At 42.2% G+C, this 17,417-nt stretch overlaps 1 protein-coding gene across 1 annotated transcript; it reads left to right on the forward strand.

Moving 5' to 3' along the window:
• The first annotated feature begins 13,854 nt into the window (after positions 1-13,854).
• On the forward strand, positions 13,855-17,237 carry LOC311496972 (tubulin beta-4B chain-like). Its single transcript, XM_084557039.1, has 5 exons — positions 13,855-14,115; positions 15,167-15,275; positions 15,382-15,492; positions 15,696-15,940; positions 16,030-17,237. Exons 1-5 carry the CDS (start codon positions 14,059-14,061, stop codon positions 16,840-16,842), a joined length of 1,335 nt encoding a protein of 444 aa, XP_084413165.1. The 5' UTR covers positions 13,855-14,058; the 3' UTR covers positions 16,843-17,237.
• The last annotated feature ends 180 nt before the right edge of the window (positions 17,238-17,417 follow it).

Consider the following 17,417-nt stretch of genomic DNA (forward strand, 5'->3'; position numbering starts at 1 on the left):
AGAGAATATTCAACACTTATTCACCCCATTATTAAAAAACTCTGAAGAAGTTGAAATATTGCTATATCAGTCAAACCAACATTTTTGGCATTACACATAATTGCAATGACTACCTTTACATTTTGATGGATGTTAAAATATGTGTGTGTACATAGAGAACTAAATGAAGCTTGGGAGAAAGTTCAGTAGGGAGGATCTGTCCCCTCACACTATTCCCCTCTGGTGGATGTGATTTCCTCATCATTTCCATTATCTACACTGTCAAAGTCAGTATGTCCTCAGTTACTACATCACTAATTTCATCCAATGAACTATTTGCCTTCCTTCTCCCAGCCAATCGTTCCCTCATACCTGTGCTTTTGTCATGGTAATAACTTTAGAACCTTTTTCCGTTCAAGAGTTTTGAATATTTTCTGTGACCGTGTTTGGTTTTACTTGTATTTCCTGTTTTTATTTTGTAATCTTCTTCCTTGATGCTTCATGTCCTGCTTTATTTCCTGTCTGTTTTCACTCTGATATATGATTGGTTCTCCTTGTGTGTTCCTCTGTCGGTAAACTCTCCTGTGCATCATTAGTCTTTGTGTCTATATTAGTATAGTATATTACTCCTGTCTTTCTCCTTGTCCTTTGTCAAGTTGTCTGTTGAGGTGCACTCTCGTTCTGTTCTTTCATCTGTTCTCTTATCCTGGTATCCCCTGTGTTTCTGTTCAGCTCGTTATGGTTCCTGGTTTCCAGAGTTTTGTCTTGCTTTAATGGTGCCAGTCATTGTTTTTTCATAATTACGTTATGTTAATTACATAATTGGCATTATTATCTCTGGTGCATTAAGGTCAAAGTCAAGCTTTACTCTCTCACATGAGTTACTTTAAGGCTCGTATTCAGAAAGACAGATATCTCCTCAAAACAAAAGAAAACAGTACATGGCTGAAAGGAAATGGTTATTAATGCCTTAAAATTAAATAATTAAATGGAGCCAAGCCTATGAGCAAGTTTAGGCAGTCAACTTGACACTCTATGACTCACTTTCCACATCTATTAATGCATCCTCCCAATTTGGCACACTGCAAACTTTCTCCTCTCTGTGTCTGTTCTGCCAATGCTGCTGTTGCATCTGCACTGCCACAATTGCACCACCACACCAGCATCCATGGAGGGATTGAAATTTACTCACCATTCCACAATATCTCCAATATCACAAATATATTCCACAGGGAGGGATGAGGTTAGCGCCTTGACAACAAACTTTTAAGTGTGTTCTGCTAGCTATAAATAAACATTGCATATGTGACTTGTCTAACCGAACAGATTGTAGTGACACAGTTGTATAACATTTTTAACGGTAAGCCTACTTGTTAGATATGTTATATTTATTAAACTAAATTACAAAAAAAAAAAACAGTTTTTATGGAAAGCTGCATGTATGTATTCAGGACAAGTTTGACATGTGGGCAAATACATTCATTCAGGGAGTTAAATGAGAAGATCAATACTTCTTTAACTGTACAATAAAGGTGCAGTGTCCTGGATTTGGGTGAATCTATCTATCTAAAAAGCAAATAATTATGCTTTCATTGAATAAAATCATTTATAAATGTATTTTTGTTAGCATAGGGAATGGTTCCTATTATTTTGTAATCTTCTTCCTTGATGCTTCATGTCCTGCTTTATTTCCTGTCCGTTTTCACTCTGATATATGATTGGTTTCTCCCTGTGTGTTCCTCTGTCAGTAATCTCTCCTGTGCATCATTAGTCTTTGTGTCTATATTAGTATAGTATATTACTCCTGTCTTTCTGCTTGTTCCTATTCCTGTTACACAGAGCGCTGCCATGTTTCTGCAGTAGCCTAGGAAGGTGCATGTAGGTTAACTAGATGCTTGAAATGGGGTGTTGTTGGTTGAGCTAGATGCTGTAAATCCTACTAACTGCTTCTTTGAAGAAAAAAAAATGGCATATTAATTAGTTCAGTGTCTCAATTCTAAGATGAATCGTGCAGCAGAAATTTTTCAGCGCAATGATAGAAAGTTAATGGCAGTTTCGGTTGAACAGTAAACAGTAAAGTGAACAGTAAACAGCAAAGTGAACAGTAAACAGCAAAGTGAACAGTAAACAGTAAAGTGAAATTGCTGCATGGCCTTGAACTGTGGCCAATATTAGGCTAGTGTTACTTTTGTATGGTAAATGGCCTTGCTTGTATATAGCGTGGCACACACCAGTGCCACGCACTGGGAGCAAAGTGTCTTGCTCAAGGACACTTCGGCATGTGGCACATTCCGGGGGTCGAATCGCTAACCCTCTGGTTCGCGGACAACCCACTCTACCTACTGAGCCACAGCCGCCCAGTGTTCAAATATATGATGCACTGATCAGCCACAACATTAAAACCACTGACAGATTGACCATCTTGTGACAATCCAATGTTCTGGGGGGAAACTTTTGGACCTGGCATTCATGTGGATGTTACTTTGACATGTACCACTAACCTAGACCAGACCAGGCACCCCGACCCCATAGCAATGACACTCTGTGATGGCAGCAGCCATCCTCAGCAGGATGCAGCCTGACACAGGCACACACACAAAAACAGTTTAGGAACAACTCAAAAAACATGAAGAACAGCACAAAGTGTTGACCTGGCCTCAAAATTCACTAGATCCCAAACTGATCAAGTGGGATGATCCACAGAGGCCCCTCCCCTCAACCCATGTTTTGGAGGCACAAGGGAGACCTACACAATATTAGGAATGTGGTCATAATGTTATGCCTGTTCGGCTGCAATACACAGAAAAGGATTTGGAAATATACTGCATTTTTTTATTCTGGCTACAATATCCTATCTTGCAACGCTGTGAAGTATTATTAAATGCTATTGACGGTGCCAGTTTAGTTCTGTTGTGTTTTATTAGTTGACATTGTTGCTGTGGTTGTAGAGCATGTCTTTGTTTTTCTTTTTTTGCCGAGCGAGAGCCGCATATTAGAAGTGTCAGACTGACGGTAGCTTCCTTTGTGTGAGGTGCTACAATATGTACTCAGGTCAAGTATATAGATTTCATTGTTGCAAAGCATTACATTCTACTGTGTTTTTATGTGTGACGTCACCAACGAGTCGACTCGACTTTCAATTAGTCGACTACCCCTACCTCACTAAACTGATGCTTTGGTTTTGGATACCTTACCTCTACAGCCAAACCAGGTAATTGAGTCAGTCTGTAAAGTTTACAGTTTGTGACCTTCCATAGCTTCTTCAGTTCTAAATGACTGGCAGAGAGCTGAGGTTTAAATAGAAACATCTGTGGAAACTTCAGAACCTTGCTTGACTAGTGTCTGTTAATGACCAGATACTTACATGATCATTGTCTGTATGTAAGCATCTGGTCGTTGACATACACTAGTCAAGCCTTCAGTTACTTACAACTGAGGAAACTACTTGGATAAGTGATAAGACAACTAAGATGTATCAAGAGTCGCTGAACATTTGAATTGCTGACAAGTGAAGAGTAATTGAAACCATAAGTACCGTTACGATGCACACATATATTAAGTAGTGAGAGTTAGTTGTAGGTAGGTGGACGTGTTACGTCGGCAACATTCCAAGCTAAAGGCTCATTTAGGATATTGACGCATAGACGCCGTAACCTACGCACGTAGCTTACGCCGGTCTGAGCCGTTTATACTTATGCACTCGTCAGTCTGGCGCAGTCAATGGCGACTGCAATTTTCGCTGAAGACGAGTCATACAAATGCTTGTATCTCCCAACCTCCTCAGTTAACCTTTCCTTGATGTGTTCAATCCTTACTGTTCCAAAACAATCAATTCGAAAATTGCGGGGATGGAGAAGCAGCCGGAAATACTTAAGCGGAAACATGCTACTACCAAGTGGACCAATCGCAGCTCTTGTTACATTTATTCATAGTTACATTTCAGGGGAGGTGCATATCAACTACACCGTTAGGATCTACGTATGCTCTGCGCTGTCACTGTAGCTACGACATCAAATTAGCACATACACCTAAACCTCCTATTACTGTTTCACCCTGCTACAGTCTTTATGGTAAGCTAAGCTAATGGCTCCTAATTTGTTTGTGCACAGACAAGACGGTCTTTTTTTTAAATCTTAATTTCTCATACTCAGGGCAAACAGGTCAATATTGGCACATATGGCTTTACCGCTTTTATTGTTAAAGATTTGATGGGCAAAATAAAGACTCAGACATTGAAACAACACCTGTTCCCTGGAGGAAAATGTGCATTTGGTTTGTTATTTAGTTGCTATTGGAAGTGGATTCACTCACTTAATAAACTCAAAGGATGATGACATAACAACCACTGCATTCATATTTTCTCTGCCTTTACACTGTCTGTACAGAAAGCTCATTGTTTGCTGGGGAGATCGAGAGTACCGTGGGAATAGAACAGCAGTTTCATTAAAAGAGGGCAAGACAAATAAGAGTAGAGAGGAGGAGGTGGCAATAGGTAGAAAGAATAGGTAGACTTTTCTCTAATGGAAAACCTGAAATGGGAGAAAAGGATTAAACATCAACGAACCAATCTCACAGATACTTCACATAAATGACTGTGACAAATCGCCATCAAAACTCAAATACTGAGCTATACCCAACAGGTTATAAAATGGATAATGGAAATAAAACCCTTCACATGGTGTTTTTAAAACATTATGCTTCTCAAAAGGGCTAGTGAGAAGGCTCATTGTCCGGGTTGGGAGTTTTTGTGAGTCATCAGCTTTAATGCTGCAGGCAATTGATAACCCACTGCATAATTAATGTGCATGTGCATAAATAATAGAAAAATGCCATTTTGAAATCAGAGCTTTGGCAATTTGAAATCTCTCTGCACGTGTGTGGCTAACTGATTTCCCTGTCTTTCAAATGACCGTCCACGCTCTCTTCTTTACATCTCACCTCAACGCAACATTTTTCTCAGCGATAAGCATCAATGGCTTTGTTTGTAGTAACAGAAAGAGGAGAATATAGCGATGTAAGAGAGGCAGCAGTTACGTCTTTATTCTATATAAACATAACTGCTCCCTTAAGACACGTTTCATCACACCATTAATTCCATCTCAGTGCTTTTGGCTTGTTTATTTGAATGTTAATTTAGTTGTTTTTGACTTCCTAGTGGCAGTAATTATGATAATGGCCTAATGTAAGTGATTTTGGCAGTGTGATATGAATGTGTGCGTGTGTGAGTGTGTGTGTGCCTTTTGGCTATGCCTTAATATACATCCAAGTGTGAATTTCACTTATGACTCAATAGTCTCTGTTCTGTCTTTTTCAAAGCATCTCTCCATAGCAACATATATGTGCACGAGGGGAAAAACTGAGACTCTTGATATGGTCGTTAGAGATGACTCAGAGAAGCAGCCAGCTAGGATGGAAAGATAATTTCATGATATCAGTAAACAACTAACAATGACGTGAAATTAAGCAAATTACAAAATGATCTTAAGCACTAATTCTCTTTGTACTTATCCTTGATAAATTTACGAGGGGAATCATTTCCAGAGTATAAAACGGCCGGTCACAAGATAAATCAAACACAATTAAGGTAATAAAGAGGCAGCACAGCGGTTGGGTGGTTGGCTTTAATGGTCCGTAAACTGTGGTATAGATTCTGAATGTTTTTATTGGATTTCTCTCAGGTGATGCGCTTTCCTCCCGTGGGGATTTAAACATTGTATTGACGAACCATAGCAATATCATAAGTGTTTTCAAACTCATGGAGCGTTAAAATAGTTACTCAAATGGATGCTTGAAAGGAATCACACGTGGATATCTCTGAGAAGAGGACGGCCTTGCCAGACAAAAAGCGTCTGTCACTCTGTTTAAATTACAACCGTTCCAGGTCTATGTTGCTATGGTTATAGAGAGTAAGACTACCAACATGACAAATACAACGGTTTCTATCACTTTTGTCACATGACTAACAGTTTCATAGATTTTCTGTGTCCCTCCCTATCCATGGTTTGTATAGACCCACTCAGCTTCTTCCAGTTGTATACATATACTGTAGTTGTGTAGGAGCTGCTGTTTGGAAAAATAAACTATATACACTATAGCTGAATCTTTATCATGAAATAAAGAGTTTGTCCTTTTGTGATGGAAATGCGAATGTTCACATTTCCATTTTCATCTTAGTGCAACTGACAGTGAGTTGACTGTATCTTTATAGCACTAATGTAGCTTTAATAGCCTTTAAGGCAGCCCATTATACACATAATGACGTGGTTTACATATAGTCTGAGCTGAAGGATATGACTAATGAAATGAAATCATACTTCACTCACAAATATATATGTGTATATATACACACCACACTTCATTCCACTTAATGTGGTACTGATTAGGTGATCACCTGAACCACTGCTGTTTTTGGAATAAAAAATTGTTTCATCTCTCAAAAAGTTTGAGATAAGAAAAGAAGGGTTCAGTCCTGGCTTTACTGGCAGAGGAATGCAGTGAGCATCAGGTGGATCCTTAAAACTTCTGAGACAGCGGTTCATAAGAACAAGGTCAAGCAGCAGACATTGGGGACAGCAAAGCTACAGACCCACAGAGGGCTCTCCGCTGATTGGGATGACCGTCAACTCATTCGGATGTCACTTAACAACCGTAGGATGACATCAAATAACCTGCAAAAAGAATGGCAAATGGCAGCTGGGGTGAAGTGCACAGCAAGAACGGTTTGAAACACACTCCTCAGGGAGGGTTCAAGTTCCTGTCATAGTCAGCCCAGTCTCAAGACCTGAACCCCATTAAAAACCTCTGGAATGTTATCTAGAGGAAGGTGGATGGTCACAAGCCATCAAACACAGTTACTTGAATGTTTGCACCAGGAGTGACATAAAATCACCCAACAGCAATGTGAAAGACTGGTGTAGGCCATGCAGGATGCAGGAAATCTGTTAAAGGCTCTTCCTTCCTTAAAACATTAGTATTGTGTTGTTTAAAACTAAATCTGAACTTGTTTTCTTTGCATTATTTAAGGTCTGAAAACCCTGCGTCTTTACTGTTATTTTGACCATTTATTATCTTTTGCAAATGCTCTAAATGACAATATAATATAATAATGTGTCGTCAGCACAACAATCATTGCGCATTCTTTGCCAGGAACCATAATTGTTTTATTATTATTTCATAAGTTGTTTTTATTTGATTCGATTTTAATTTACGATTGTTTTTGTGAGCGATTATATGAAAACGGATCCGAGAACACAAGGCCATGAGCTTTCCATCTTCTTGCTGAATGTGCAGAGACGATGGGACATCCACATTTTCTCTTCCTGCCACCGAACTCCTATATTGATTGGCAATAATAGCCAACAGCCATAACACCTCTCCCTATTCCCCTGTCCTTATCTAATCCCTCTCATATTGATCAACAGGTTGGTTAATTTATATTCACATTCAGCAGCACTGACTTACTGGGTGGAAACGCCTACTCAAGATAAACAACTTGCATGAAGCTATTTCATCATAATCAATAATATGTTGGACTGAGTGACTCATAGAGTGAGTACTTCTTGTGCCCATTATTAACTTTGTCCTCTGAGATCCCATTTGCACTTGAAAATAATTTTCCATCATTTTTTTTAATGTGTGTGTGTGTGTGTGTGTGTGTGTATACTTTCTCTTGTGTGTGTCCTTTTAAAGTGCTGAGTGCCCTCTTAGGTGTTTCCGACAAGCCGGGTGGTTTTATGACTCTAATTCATGAGAGGGAACGTATCTGCCAGCTCTTGCATGAAAAGACAAACTGCCGGTCAAGTGTTCACGTCAGTGTAACATATTTAAATAACCATAAAATTTATGAGCAGTAAGAAGGCTCAAGGAAGTGGATGTGTGTTTTTTAAGTGTGGCGTTTTAACACTGTGCTCACTGGGAAGAAATGGTCGGTATAGGTTGGATGGACTCAAAGCAGGGGATGCTCTGATGATAGTTATAGAGGTAATGTGGGAGGCGAGACTGAGGGATAAATACAAATGTGACACTTGAGGTGATTGTGTCCTGAAGCGTTTTGAGGTTTGATGGAGCATTTTGAATATATGACATCAGAATATGTTTTTTCTCTGCACGTTTCATATCCTCCCAAGGAAGGAGGAGGCAATCACAGCCACAGTATACTGTGTGTGTGTGTGTGTGTGTGTGTGTGTGCCGCAGGCATTCTGAACATTGTAAAAACTTAACGTATTCCTCAACAAAAGCATAATATTAGGATATTAAAACAGGGAAAAATGAGAGAGCTGGTAACAGTGTGGAGGCTACATATTTCACCAGCATTTTTCACAAGTAAATAAGCCTGAGAGTTTTTTGTTTTTTTTTCTTTTATGCAACACTAATCACCTCTATGAGATGAACAATAAAGTGTGGTAGCCAGAGTAACAGAAGATATCTATCTCCCCTCTGTGGATATTAGGTGTCATTACAATGGTCTTTGCTGCATTAAAATCCGCTCGACTTGACCACCATGGAAACACAGGCACACAGCACACAGGAAACAATGCATGTCGCTTCAGTTTACATTTGATGGAGCTATAACAAAATCTTTCTATTAAATACTGTCCACCTATTATTGTGCATCATTATGTGGACGTTTAAATAAAAATCAACCCTTTTAGGGATATGCAATAAGCTTCTTAAATTTAGAAAATGCTGACCCGCCATGGGATGAGTGATAATCTCACTGAAGCACCACTATTTTTACCCAGTTTATTCAAACATCAGTCAGTGAGAATTACTGGGCAGTAATGCTGAGGTCTGAAATCAAGCTGCTTGTGTGGCACAGATGACTGGATTTTGAAAAACAGATGGTGATGGGGCCTAATGCATCTATGAGCTGGGTAGTTACCTGGTTTGACTTCAAAGCTGAGCACAGTAAACCATGAGAGTAAAATGTAGTAGCGAAAGCATTTCAAAAATAATAATACAGTGAATTACAGACAATTAAATAAGTGTATACTAACAGACCTTCTTTCTAGAAAAAAAGCAGCAGATAAACCCATACAGACGCTATCCCAGCTGTCATCAGGTAAGAGGCTGGGTACACCCTGGACAGGTCTCCAGCAGGGCTAACACAGAGAGACAGACAACCATTCACACTCACACCTATGGCCAATTTATAATCACCAATGAACCTAACAAGCATGTCTTTGGACGGTGGGAGGAAGCCGGAGTACCTGGAGAGAACCCACGCAGACACAGGGAGAACATGGAAACTCCACACAGAAAGGCCCAGTCGAACCCTGAACCGTCTTGCTGCGAGGAATCAGTGCCAACCACCACACCACTGTTCTGCCCATCTAATAAAATCAACCAATATAATTTATTTATACAGTGAAACCACACAGAGCTAAAACCAAGGTGTAAAGGTTATGTTTTAAAAAGATCTCAATGATCAGCATGTTATATCCACTGGGATAATACACTGCCTGGCCAAAAAAAAAGTCACCACCTGGATTTCACTAAGCAAATAGGTATGAGCCTCCTATTGGATAATTACTGCATGGGTGATTATCTTTCAGCTGGCAACAAGTTATATAACCCCAAATGATACAATGAGTAGCTTCTAATTTCTTAAACAACCATGTTGAAAGACACATCCTGTGGTCGTGGAAAAGATGTTAGTCTGTTTGAGAAGGGTCAAATCATTGGCATGCATCAAGCAGAGAAAACATCTAAGGAGATTCAGAAACTACTAAACCCATCATGTCTACTGTACAAGCCTGTGGGGGCAGTGCTATGATCTGGGGTTGCTGCAGGTGCTCAGGTCTAGGTTCAGCAACATTATGTGTCCAAAGAATGAGGTCAGCTGACTACCTGAATATACTGAATGACCAGGTTATTCTATCAATGGATGTTTTCTTCCCTGATGACACGGGCATATTCCAAGATGACAATGCCAGGATTCATGGGGCTCAGATTGTGAAAGAGTGGTTCAGGGAGCATGAGACATCATTTTCACACATGGATTGGCCACCACAGAATCTTTGGGTTGTGCTGGAGAAGGCTTTGTGCAGTGGTCAGACTCTCCCATCATCAATACAAGATCTTTGTGAAAAATGAAAATGCAACACTGGATGGAAATAAATCTTGTGACGTTGCAGAAGCTTATCGAAACAATGCCACAGAGAATGAGTGCTGTAATCAAAGCTAAAGGCGGTCCAACAAAATATTAGAGTGTGTGACCTTTTTTTTTTTTGGTGGCGACTTTTTTTTTGGCCAGGCAGTGTATGTACTCCTTTGTACAGCTTGGTCAAGTCATCAGCAACTAGTACATTTTTACCACCAGGAGAGATTTGTGTGTGAGTGAAAACCTCCAAACACAGCCGGCCATTGATCCAGGCTGATGTTGGTCTTGTTACTCTGTTGGCCATGTTTCAATGAATTTCAGGCTCGTGCTGCAGCACAGGCTGGTCACTGTGTCCTTATTGACTGTCATGGATGTGACTGAATGCCATTTGAGGTAAGGGCAAGGTCAAAAAGCCACAAAACTAACCATAATGCTTGTGTCCTAACTTTGTTCCCAGTAGCATGCTCTGCTATTTTAAATACATTCATTGATAAAAGGCTGTTGTTCAGTTAGAGATCTCTAGACCACCAGATTTCACTCCCTTCCTCAAAGCCGAGGTTTTCTTTGGAAAACCGTGACTGCTACAAGACAGAGTGAGGAATGCCTTTTATTTGCTGGCCATCACATTCAGCTTCTATCCTCATGTCCTTCCTGACTCTGTTTTCAAACTTCCTGTCTCCATGGGCAACAGCACCAACACAACAACAAGCAGCTTCCTAATGACAGACAGATGGCAATACCGGGTTAGTCAGAGCCAGGGCTGCCACAGTGAACACGGAGGTCTTTTAACAATCAAAGTGATCAAATGCACTTGGAGCTCATTTTATTGGTTCATCTGAGTGTTTTTGACAGTTATTCTGTGACCATACATTCAAACTGAGACAAAGAGGAAGTTGAGAGGTGACCGCGCCTTTTCAGTCGCTGCCCCCAAACTCTGGAACAACCTGCCTTTGCACATCAACTCACTTCTTCTTTTTAAATCCTCTCTTAAAACACATTTTATCTCTTTGGCTTTTAGCTCAGTTTGAGATGTTGGTTCTTATTGTTTTTATTGTTGTTTATGATTTTAATCTTGTTTCTAATTATTTTTGTTTCATATATTCTCATGTCTGTGTGCAGCACTTTGGCCAACTGTGTTGTTTTTAAAGTGCTTTATAAATAAAAATTGATTGATTGAAACTGGACTGACTTTGGGCCACAAAAGTAAAGCCTTTGAAACCATTCTTTGATCTGCGCATTAAAATTTACAGACAATCTAACTAAATAGTTAGTTTGTAAATCAACTGATCACCTGCGCATCTGCTCATTCATGCAATCGTCATTTCCCAACCCAGACAATTGAATTGTCACAGTAGAGAAAGCACAGATGGAGCTAATGATACATCAGTTTAATGAGCCCTAGAAATGACAGTTAACCAGAATACACAAAAGCAGGATCTCTCCCACATGGAACGCAGCTGTCTTTAATACATCTGTGCTTTTCTCACTGTGACCGGTCAAGATTTAACCACTCTTTCGCCAAATGTCCCAGAATGCAGATCCAGCAGTTCCACTTAGGGTCGATGGGAAGAACACCACATTGGGTTTCACTCCTGTCTGCCAAGAACGTAAATCTAAGGTTTCATCAAGCACCGACTTACCAAAATTGGATATATTAAAGACTGGAAAAACGTAGCCTGGTCTGATGAATCTCCATTTCTGTTGAGTATGAAGATGGCAGGCTCAGTAAGTGGTATCAACAGCAAAAATCCATAAATGGAATTTGCTTAGTGTCAATAGCGCAGGATGCAAGTTATGGTGGTGGCTTGCAACTTAAAATATGCTGACATGGATTGCTAATGATACAAAACTAGAAAGTTAACTATTTTACTAACACAGCCAAACATCAGGCAAGTGCGACAACACAAGACACAGCAAGCCAGCTCATGTTACTGGTCCAATAGTAAGAAGGTTAGTGTGTGACATGTTTCCATAGAGGTGATCGGTCACACAGTGCGCAGCGTGGGAGTTAAACAGGCGTCATTCTCCCTATTACAAGTCAGTGTACCATAAAAAATAAAGGTCTAAAGGTATAATATTGACACTTTGCTTTGACACTGAATAATGTTTCTAACCATCCATATCCCTTAGCCACAACTGACATTACTTCCAGCGTGATAATGCACCATGCCATACAGCAAAATTGGTTCCACAAACATGACAATGTGTTCACGTCAAGCGCCTCCACAAATTGGACTTTTTTTTGAGAGAAAATAGATGCTCTCCCTGGCGTAAGGAGATGTTCCTGATGCAAGGTGTCCAAATATCTGACCATGTGTGACGCTCAAAAACCTAAGTAACTTCCAGCTGTATGTCTCTGTGCTTCAAGTAAAAGCCATAGGACAGCTCTGTAAGCTAAGTATTGTCCCAGCCATATGTTTGTGTTTGCTGGATTATCTAAGGTCTGTCAAACACCAAGTCAAAGTTTGTCGATGGGCTGCCAGTGAGTGTCTGTGATTCAGTCAAGTTGCGGAAAGTCCTGCAAAACTGGTGTTCGTCAGACACCTATTGATGGCTTTACAGGATGTTGGATCGGTGGCGGAGCCTATCAGTGAGGGATACGGACTGGCCATTAAACTTAGCAAACCCATTCACGATAAACGGATATAAAAGAGACAAAAGCACAGAAACAACAAAGAAAATAGGGAACACAGAGAAGGCCCTTTTAATTTTCCATCTTCATCTAATCTGAAAAAACTGAAGACCATGATTCATAAGAGACCGTCTATGCACGGCAAGTTTTCGGTTCTTGCTCTTCAGGTTTCCCTTTTGAATGACAAAAACAGACCAAGGGCATCTTCTGATACAGAAATGCAGTATGTGCTTGTTGGCTTGTAGCAATAGCTGTCTTTTAGTTAGCCAAAAAAAATGTTCACACGGTTGGTGCTTGTTGGTTTTGTATGCGTTCATCTAAACAGTCCCTCCATCCTGGAGAATCACTGGAGGCTGCAGTGCCGGAGACAAATTTTCCAAACCGCACAATGAAGCAGTCACAGCCACTCAACACAAGGTGTGAAAATACTAAGCATACTAAGCTTGAAACCTTTTTTCATTCTTTGCACGACTTCAGTCACCAAGTGGAACACTGCAAATACCTTCAAGGGCAGATGCTGCAATTGTCATTGGCATTTGCAGATTAGCTGTCTCACAGCGAGTGACCTTTGGATCCAGGCTGTGACCCCTAAACCCTTACATATTCTAGAAGGCTATTCAGAGTTTAGGATGGGGACTGGGAGGACTGATATCAATAGTGATCTGTGCATAAAGAATGTTGTTTAGTGCAATGTGCAAGTATCTGAATTCCCCATTTCTGCAAGTCCCTACAAGTGGATCGCTCTCCTAGCAACTTTATTCTTTGTTTTCCAAGAAATGTTGGATGAAAGCCACCACCAGGACTCATAAGGAACATTGCTGCTCAGCTGAGATGCATGTAATACTGATTCATTGCATGTGCAGCCAAACTCATTCCACCCTATTCATAAGCATCGCACCCACATGATGTCAGACAGTTAACTCAGATGTTGTTGTCTTTGGAGGACGTGACCCAAGCTTTAAGGAGAAAGTTAATCTCGGTCGTTTATCTCGCCTGCAGGATTGACATGGCAGTGAGATAACACTGCCATGTCAATCCTGCAACAAGCGGTGTCTGCTCGGCGCTCTTCCAGCCCGCCAGCCCAGGCAGGCTGGCCAAATTTTCCAGTCGTACCCGGTTCCCGTTGCCATGGCGATGACGTCATGCTGCAGCACCGGGAGGAACGGCGCAGCCGCGGACGGAGGGAAGGGCGAGACCGAGAGCTTCCAACGTAGCCACAACTCCTCCGCCATTCAGCCAGCCTGATCCGAGAAGGGCCAGAGCCGAACAGCCGCTAAAACCGGAGCCCATCGTCTGCTTCCAGCTGCAGCAGCTTTCTGCGAGACTCCCCCACTCCAGCGACAACATGCGTGAGATTGTGCACCTGCAGGCCGGGCAGTGCGGGAACCAGATTGGAGCGAAGGTATGGAGAAAGACAGACAGACAAACAGAAAGAGAGAGAGAGAGAGAATGATCCTCCCGTTGGCGTTTTATCAACCTGTTAGCAGCAGTCGGTTTTATACCACTAAATGCAACTCTGCTTTGCTTCCGTCCACGACTAACAGGCCATGCAGTCCTCAGGAAATACTAAATGGGTCAACACAGTGGGGTGGAAAACGTTGTATAAGACCGTGGCGTACAAAAGCATCCTTCAGGATGGGCGGTGGCAAGCAGAGACATCCCCGGTGTTGTCACTCGAAGCCCTTTATATGAACGACTGCACCTAAACGGAGCCACACAGTGTGGCTGACATACGGTCTACAAGTGCAGGGTTAGGCTGATTCTGGTGGTCGAGTTAAAAAATAATAAAAAATAATTGAACCAGGGGACAGACCTGTGCGTGCGTATGCGTGTGGCCCCATAGAGGGGTGTGGTTCAGACACCGAATGCGCTGGAACGCTGGGGTGCAAGCTTTCCAACACACACTTGATCCTATTTCATTAGAATCGTTAATAGGCATTGAGCCTGATATTTTATTATCCCTCCATTAAACACTGGCCATGGTTTTAGTCTTACTCATTCGTCAAGTCATCCTCTGCAGGTCTCTGGACATGAGAAACATTTGAGGTGATGCTGTGTGTGTGCAACTGGCGAGCAGTTTATTATTCATCAGTCTCCTCAGATTGCTTATTTTGTCCTGGTCCAAAATCCAAACAGAGAACGGTCAGCAAACCTCACTTATCCAGAATCTATACGTAGCATGTTTTGCTTGGAAAACAACTCTCATTTTTACTCTGTTGTTAAATGAATTGCCAGATAACTTTATGAAAGTCATGTATCGATTAATCAATTCTGCTTCAGTGGCTCGGCAAGTAGAGCAGGATGTAAAGGGCTTAAATTAAAATGCAATTTAATATGCAGACAGGTTACATTAGAGGCGTGCTGGGACATTAAAGTGTCAGTAGTTGAATTCAGACTGCCTAAAGTGTGTTTTTATTAACTGGTCTCTATCTCACCCATCGACCTGTCTGTAGTTCTGGGAGGTGATAAGCGATGAGCACGGCATCGACCCAACAGGAACGTACCATGGAGACAGCGACCTGCAGCTGGACAGAATCAATGTCTACTATAATGAGGCATCAGGTCAGGACTTTTACAACATAATCACACTCTATGTCGGTGGAGGATTGCAGTTCCAGTTGTCTTTTTTTTTTTTTTATAAATTGTGACACATGCATTTGTGTTTCAGGTGGAAAGTACGTGCCTAGGGCCATCTTAGTGGATTTGGAGCCAGGCACAATGGACTCTGTCCGCTCCGGGCCCTTCGGACAGATCTTCAGACCAGACAACTTTGTCTTTGGTAAATATGAATACTTATATATCTGTTATCCACGAATGGGAGAGCATGTTACTTATGATTATATGTGAAGCATCGGAATTCATATAGGGAACTAAATAATTTTACAGTTTAAATGACAAACTAATACTGTTGCACAAGATAAGCTCTATTTCTTTACCAACAAACAGTAGCACAGCTGATTGTATTGAATCCTTTTCTTCCAGGCCAGAGTGGAGCAGGTAACAACTGGGCAAAGGGCCACTACACAGAGGGCGCCGAGTTGGTGGACTCCGTCCTGGATGTGGTGAGGAAGGAGGCTGAGAGCTGCGACTGCCTTCAGGGCTTCCAGCTCACGCACTCTCTGGGCGGTGGAACTGGCTCCGGCATGGGGACCCTGCTCATCAGCAAGATCCGCGAGGAGTACCCCGATCGTATCATGAACACCTTCAGCGTGGTGCCATCTCCTAAGGTACGGTGATCGTGTCGCACTGTGTGATGGCATTTGTTATTTTGTGGCTTTTCGTTTCATTTCACTGACCTCCTCATGCCTGTGTCCAGGTGTCAGACACGGTGGTGGAGCCCTACAACGCCACTCTGTCTGTCCACCAGCTGGTTGAGAACACAGACGAGACCTACTGCATCGACAACGAGGCTCTGTATGACATCTGCTTCCGCACCCTCAAACTCACCACACCCACTTACGGAGACCTCAACCACCTGGTTTCCGCCACCATGAGCGGGGTGACAACTTGCTTGCGCTTCCCCGGCCAGCTCAATGCTGACCTCCGCAAACTGGCCGTCAACATGGTTCCCTTCCCTCGTCTTCACTTCTTCATGCCCGGCTTCGCCCCTCTCACCAGCAGGGGTAGCCAGCAGTACAGAGCCCTCTCTGTGCCTGAACTCACTCAGCAGATGTTCGACGCCAAGAACATGATGGCTGCCTGCGACCCCCGCCACGGCCGCTACCTGACCGTGGCCGCCGTGTTCCGCGGCCGCATGTCCATGAAGGAGGTGGACGAGCAGATGCTGAACGTGCAGAACAAGAACAGCAGCTACTTCGTAGAGTGGATCCCCAACAACGTCAAGACGGCCGTGTGCGACATCCCACCCCGTGGTCTCAAGATGGCCGCCACCTTCATCGGCAACAGCACGGCCATCCAGGAGTTGTTCAAGCGCATCTCCGAGCAGTTCACCGCCATGTTCCGCCGCAAGGCCTTCCTCCACTGGTACACTGGCGAAGGTATGGATGAGATGGAGTTCACTGAGGCAGAGAGCAACATGAACGACTTGGTGTCCGAGTACCAACAGTACCAGGATGCCACAGCCGAGGAGGGAGAGTTTGAGGAGGAGGGAGAGGAGGAGGCGGCCTAAGGCTAAACTCACTCATCATTCCTTTATTCGTCACAACTCCATCCAACCATCCATCCACTGATCTCATCTTTACTCGGCTCTCTTTCCCTGGGTTTCTTTACACTGCTGTCCCTTCCCAGTTCCTATTTTCCCCTTCTTGCTCCTCTCTCTTGTCTTGACAGCTCCCTCCCCTGCCAGAGAGGGATTCACACTCGAAAACGTTAAACTGACCCATCGCAGTGCTAATGTAGAGGTAGCTAACACAGGTGTGCTTGTGGTCTTTTGACGGTAGCTTTGTGTTAATGTTCATTAATTATCATCATCAGTTAAACGGCTCCATACCCAGGCCACGTATTCAGTTCATGCAAACTTGATCACTTGTCTTATTTGACATTAAATATAATAAATTCGTTGGAAAAATATTTTTGTGTCTTTGTCATTTTTCAATTTTAAACGCGAGCACGTGATACACAAATTAAAGAGATAATTACATTAAATGTATATAATATAATAATGACATAAGGCTCACTCGAAATCTTTCCGATGCAACTTTTTCAAATATATATATAAAACAAAAGTGAAGATGACCAATTCAG

This window comes from Chelon labrosus (assembly GCF_963514085.1).
Source record: "Chelon labrosus genome assembly, chromosome: 2".
In the NCBI taxonomy this organism is placed as follows: Eukaryota; Metazoa; Chordata; class Actinopteri; order Mugiliformes; family Mugilidae; genus Chelon; species Chelon labrosus.

Excerpts from the sequence above, each read along its gene's own strand:
- LOC311496972 (XM_084557039.1), top strand. The coding sequence starts at position 14,059 with ATGCGTGAGATTGTGCACCTGCAGGCCGGGCAGTGCGGGAACCAGATT. Across the intron at positions 15,276-15,381 it reads CTACTATAATGAGGCATCAG|GTGGAAAGTACGTGCCTAGG; the intron begins GTCAGGACTTTT and ends TTTGTGTTTCAG. Across the intron at positions 15,941-16,029 it reads GCGTGGTGCCATCTCCTAAG|GTGTCAGACACGGTGGTGGA; the intron begins GTACGGTGATCG and ends GCCTGTGTCCAG.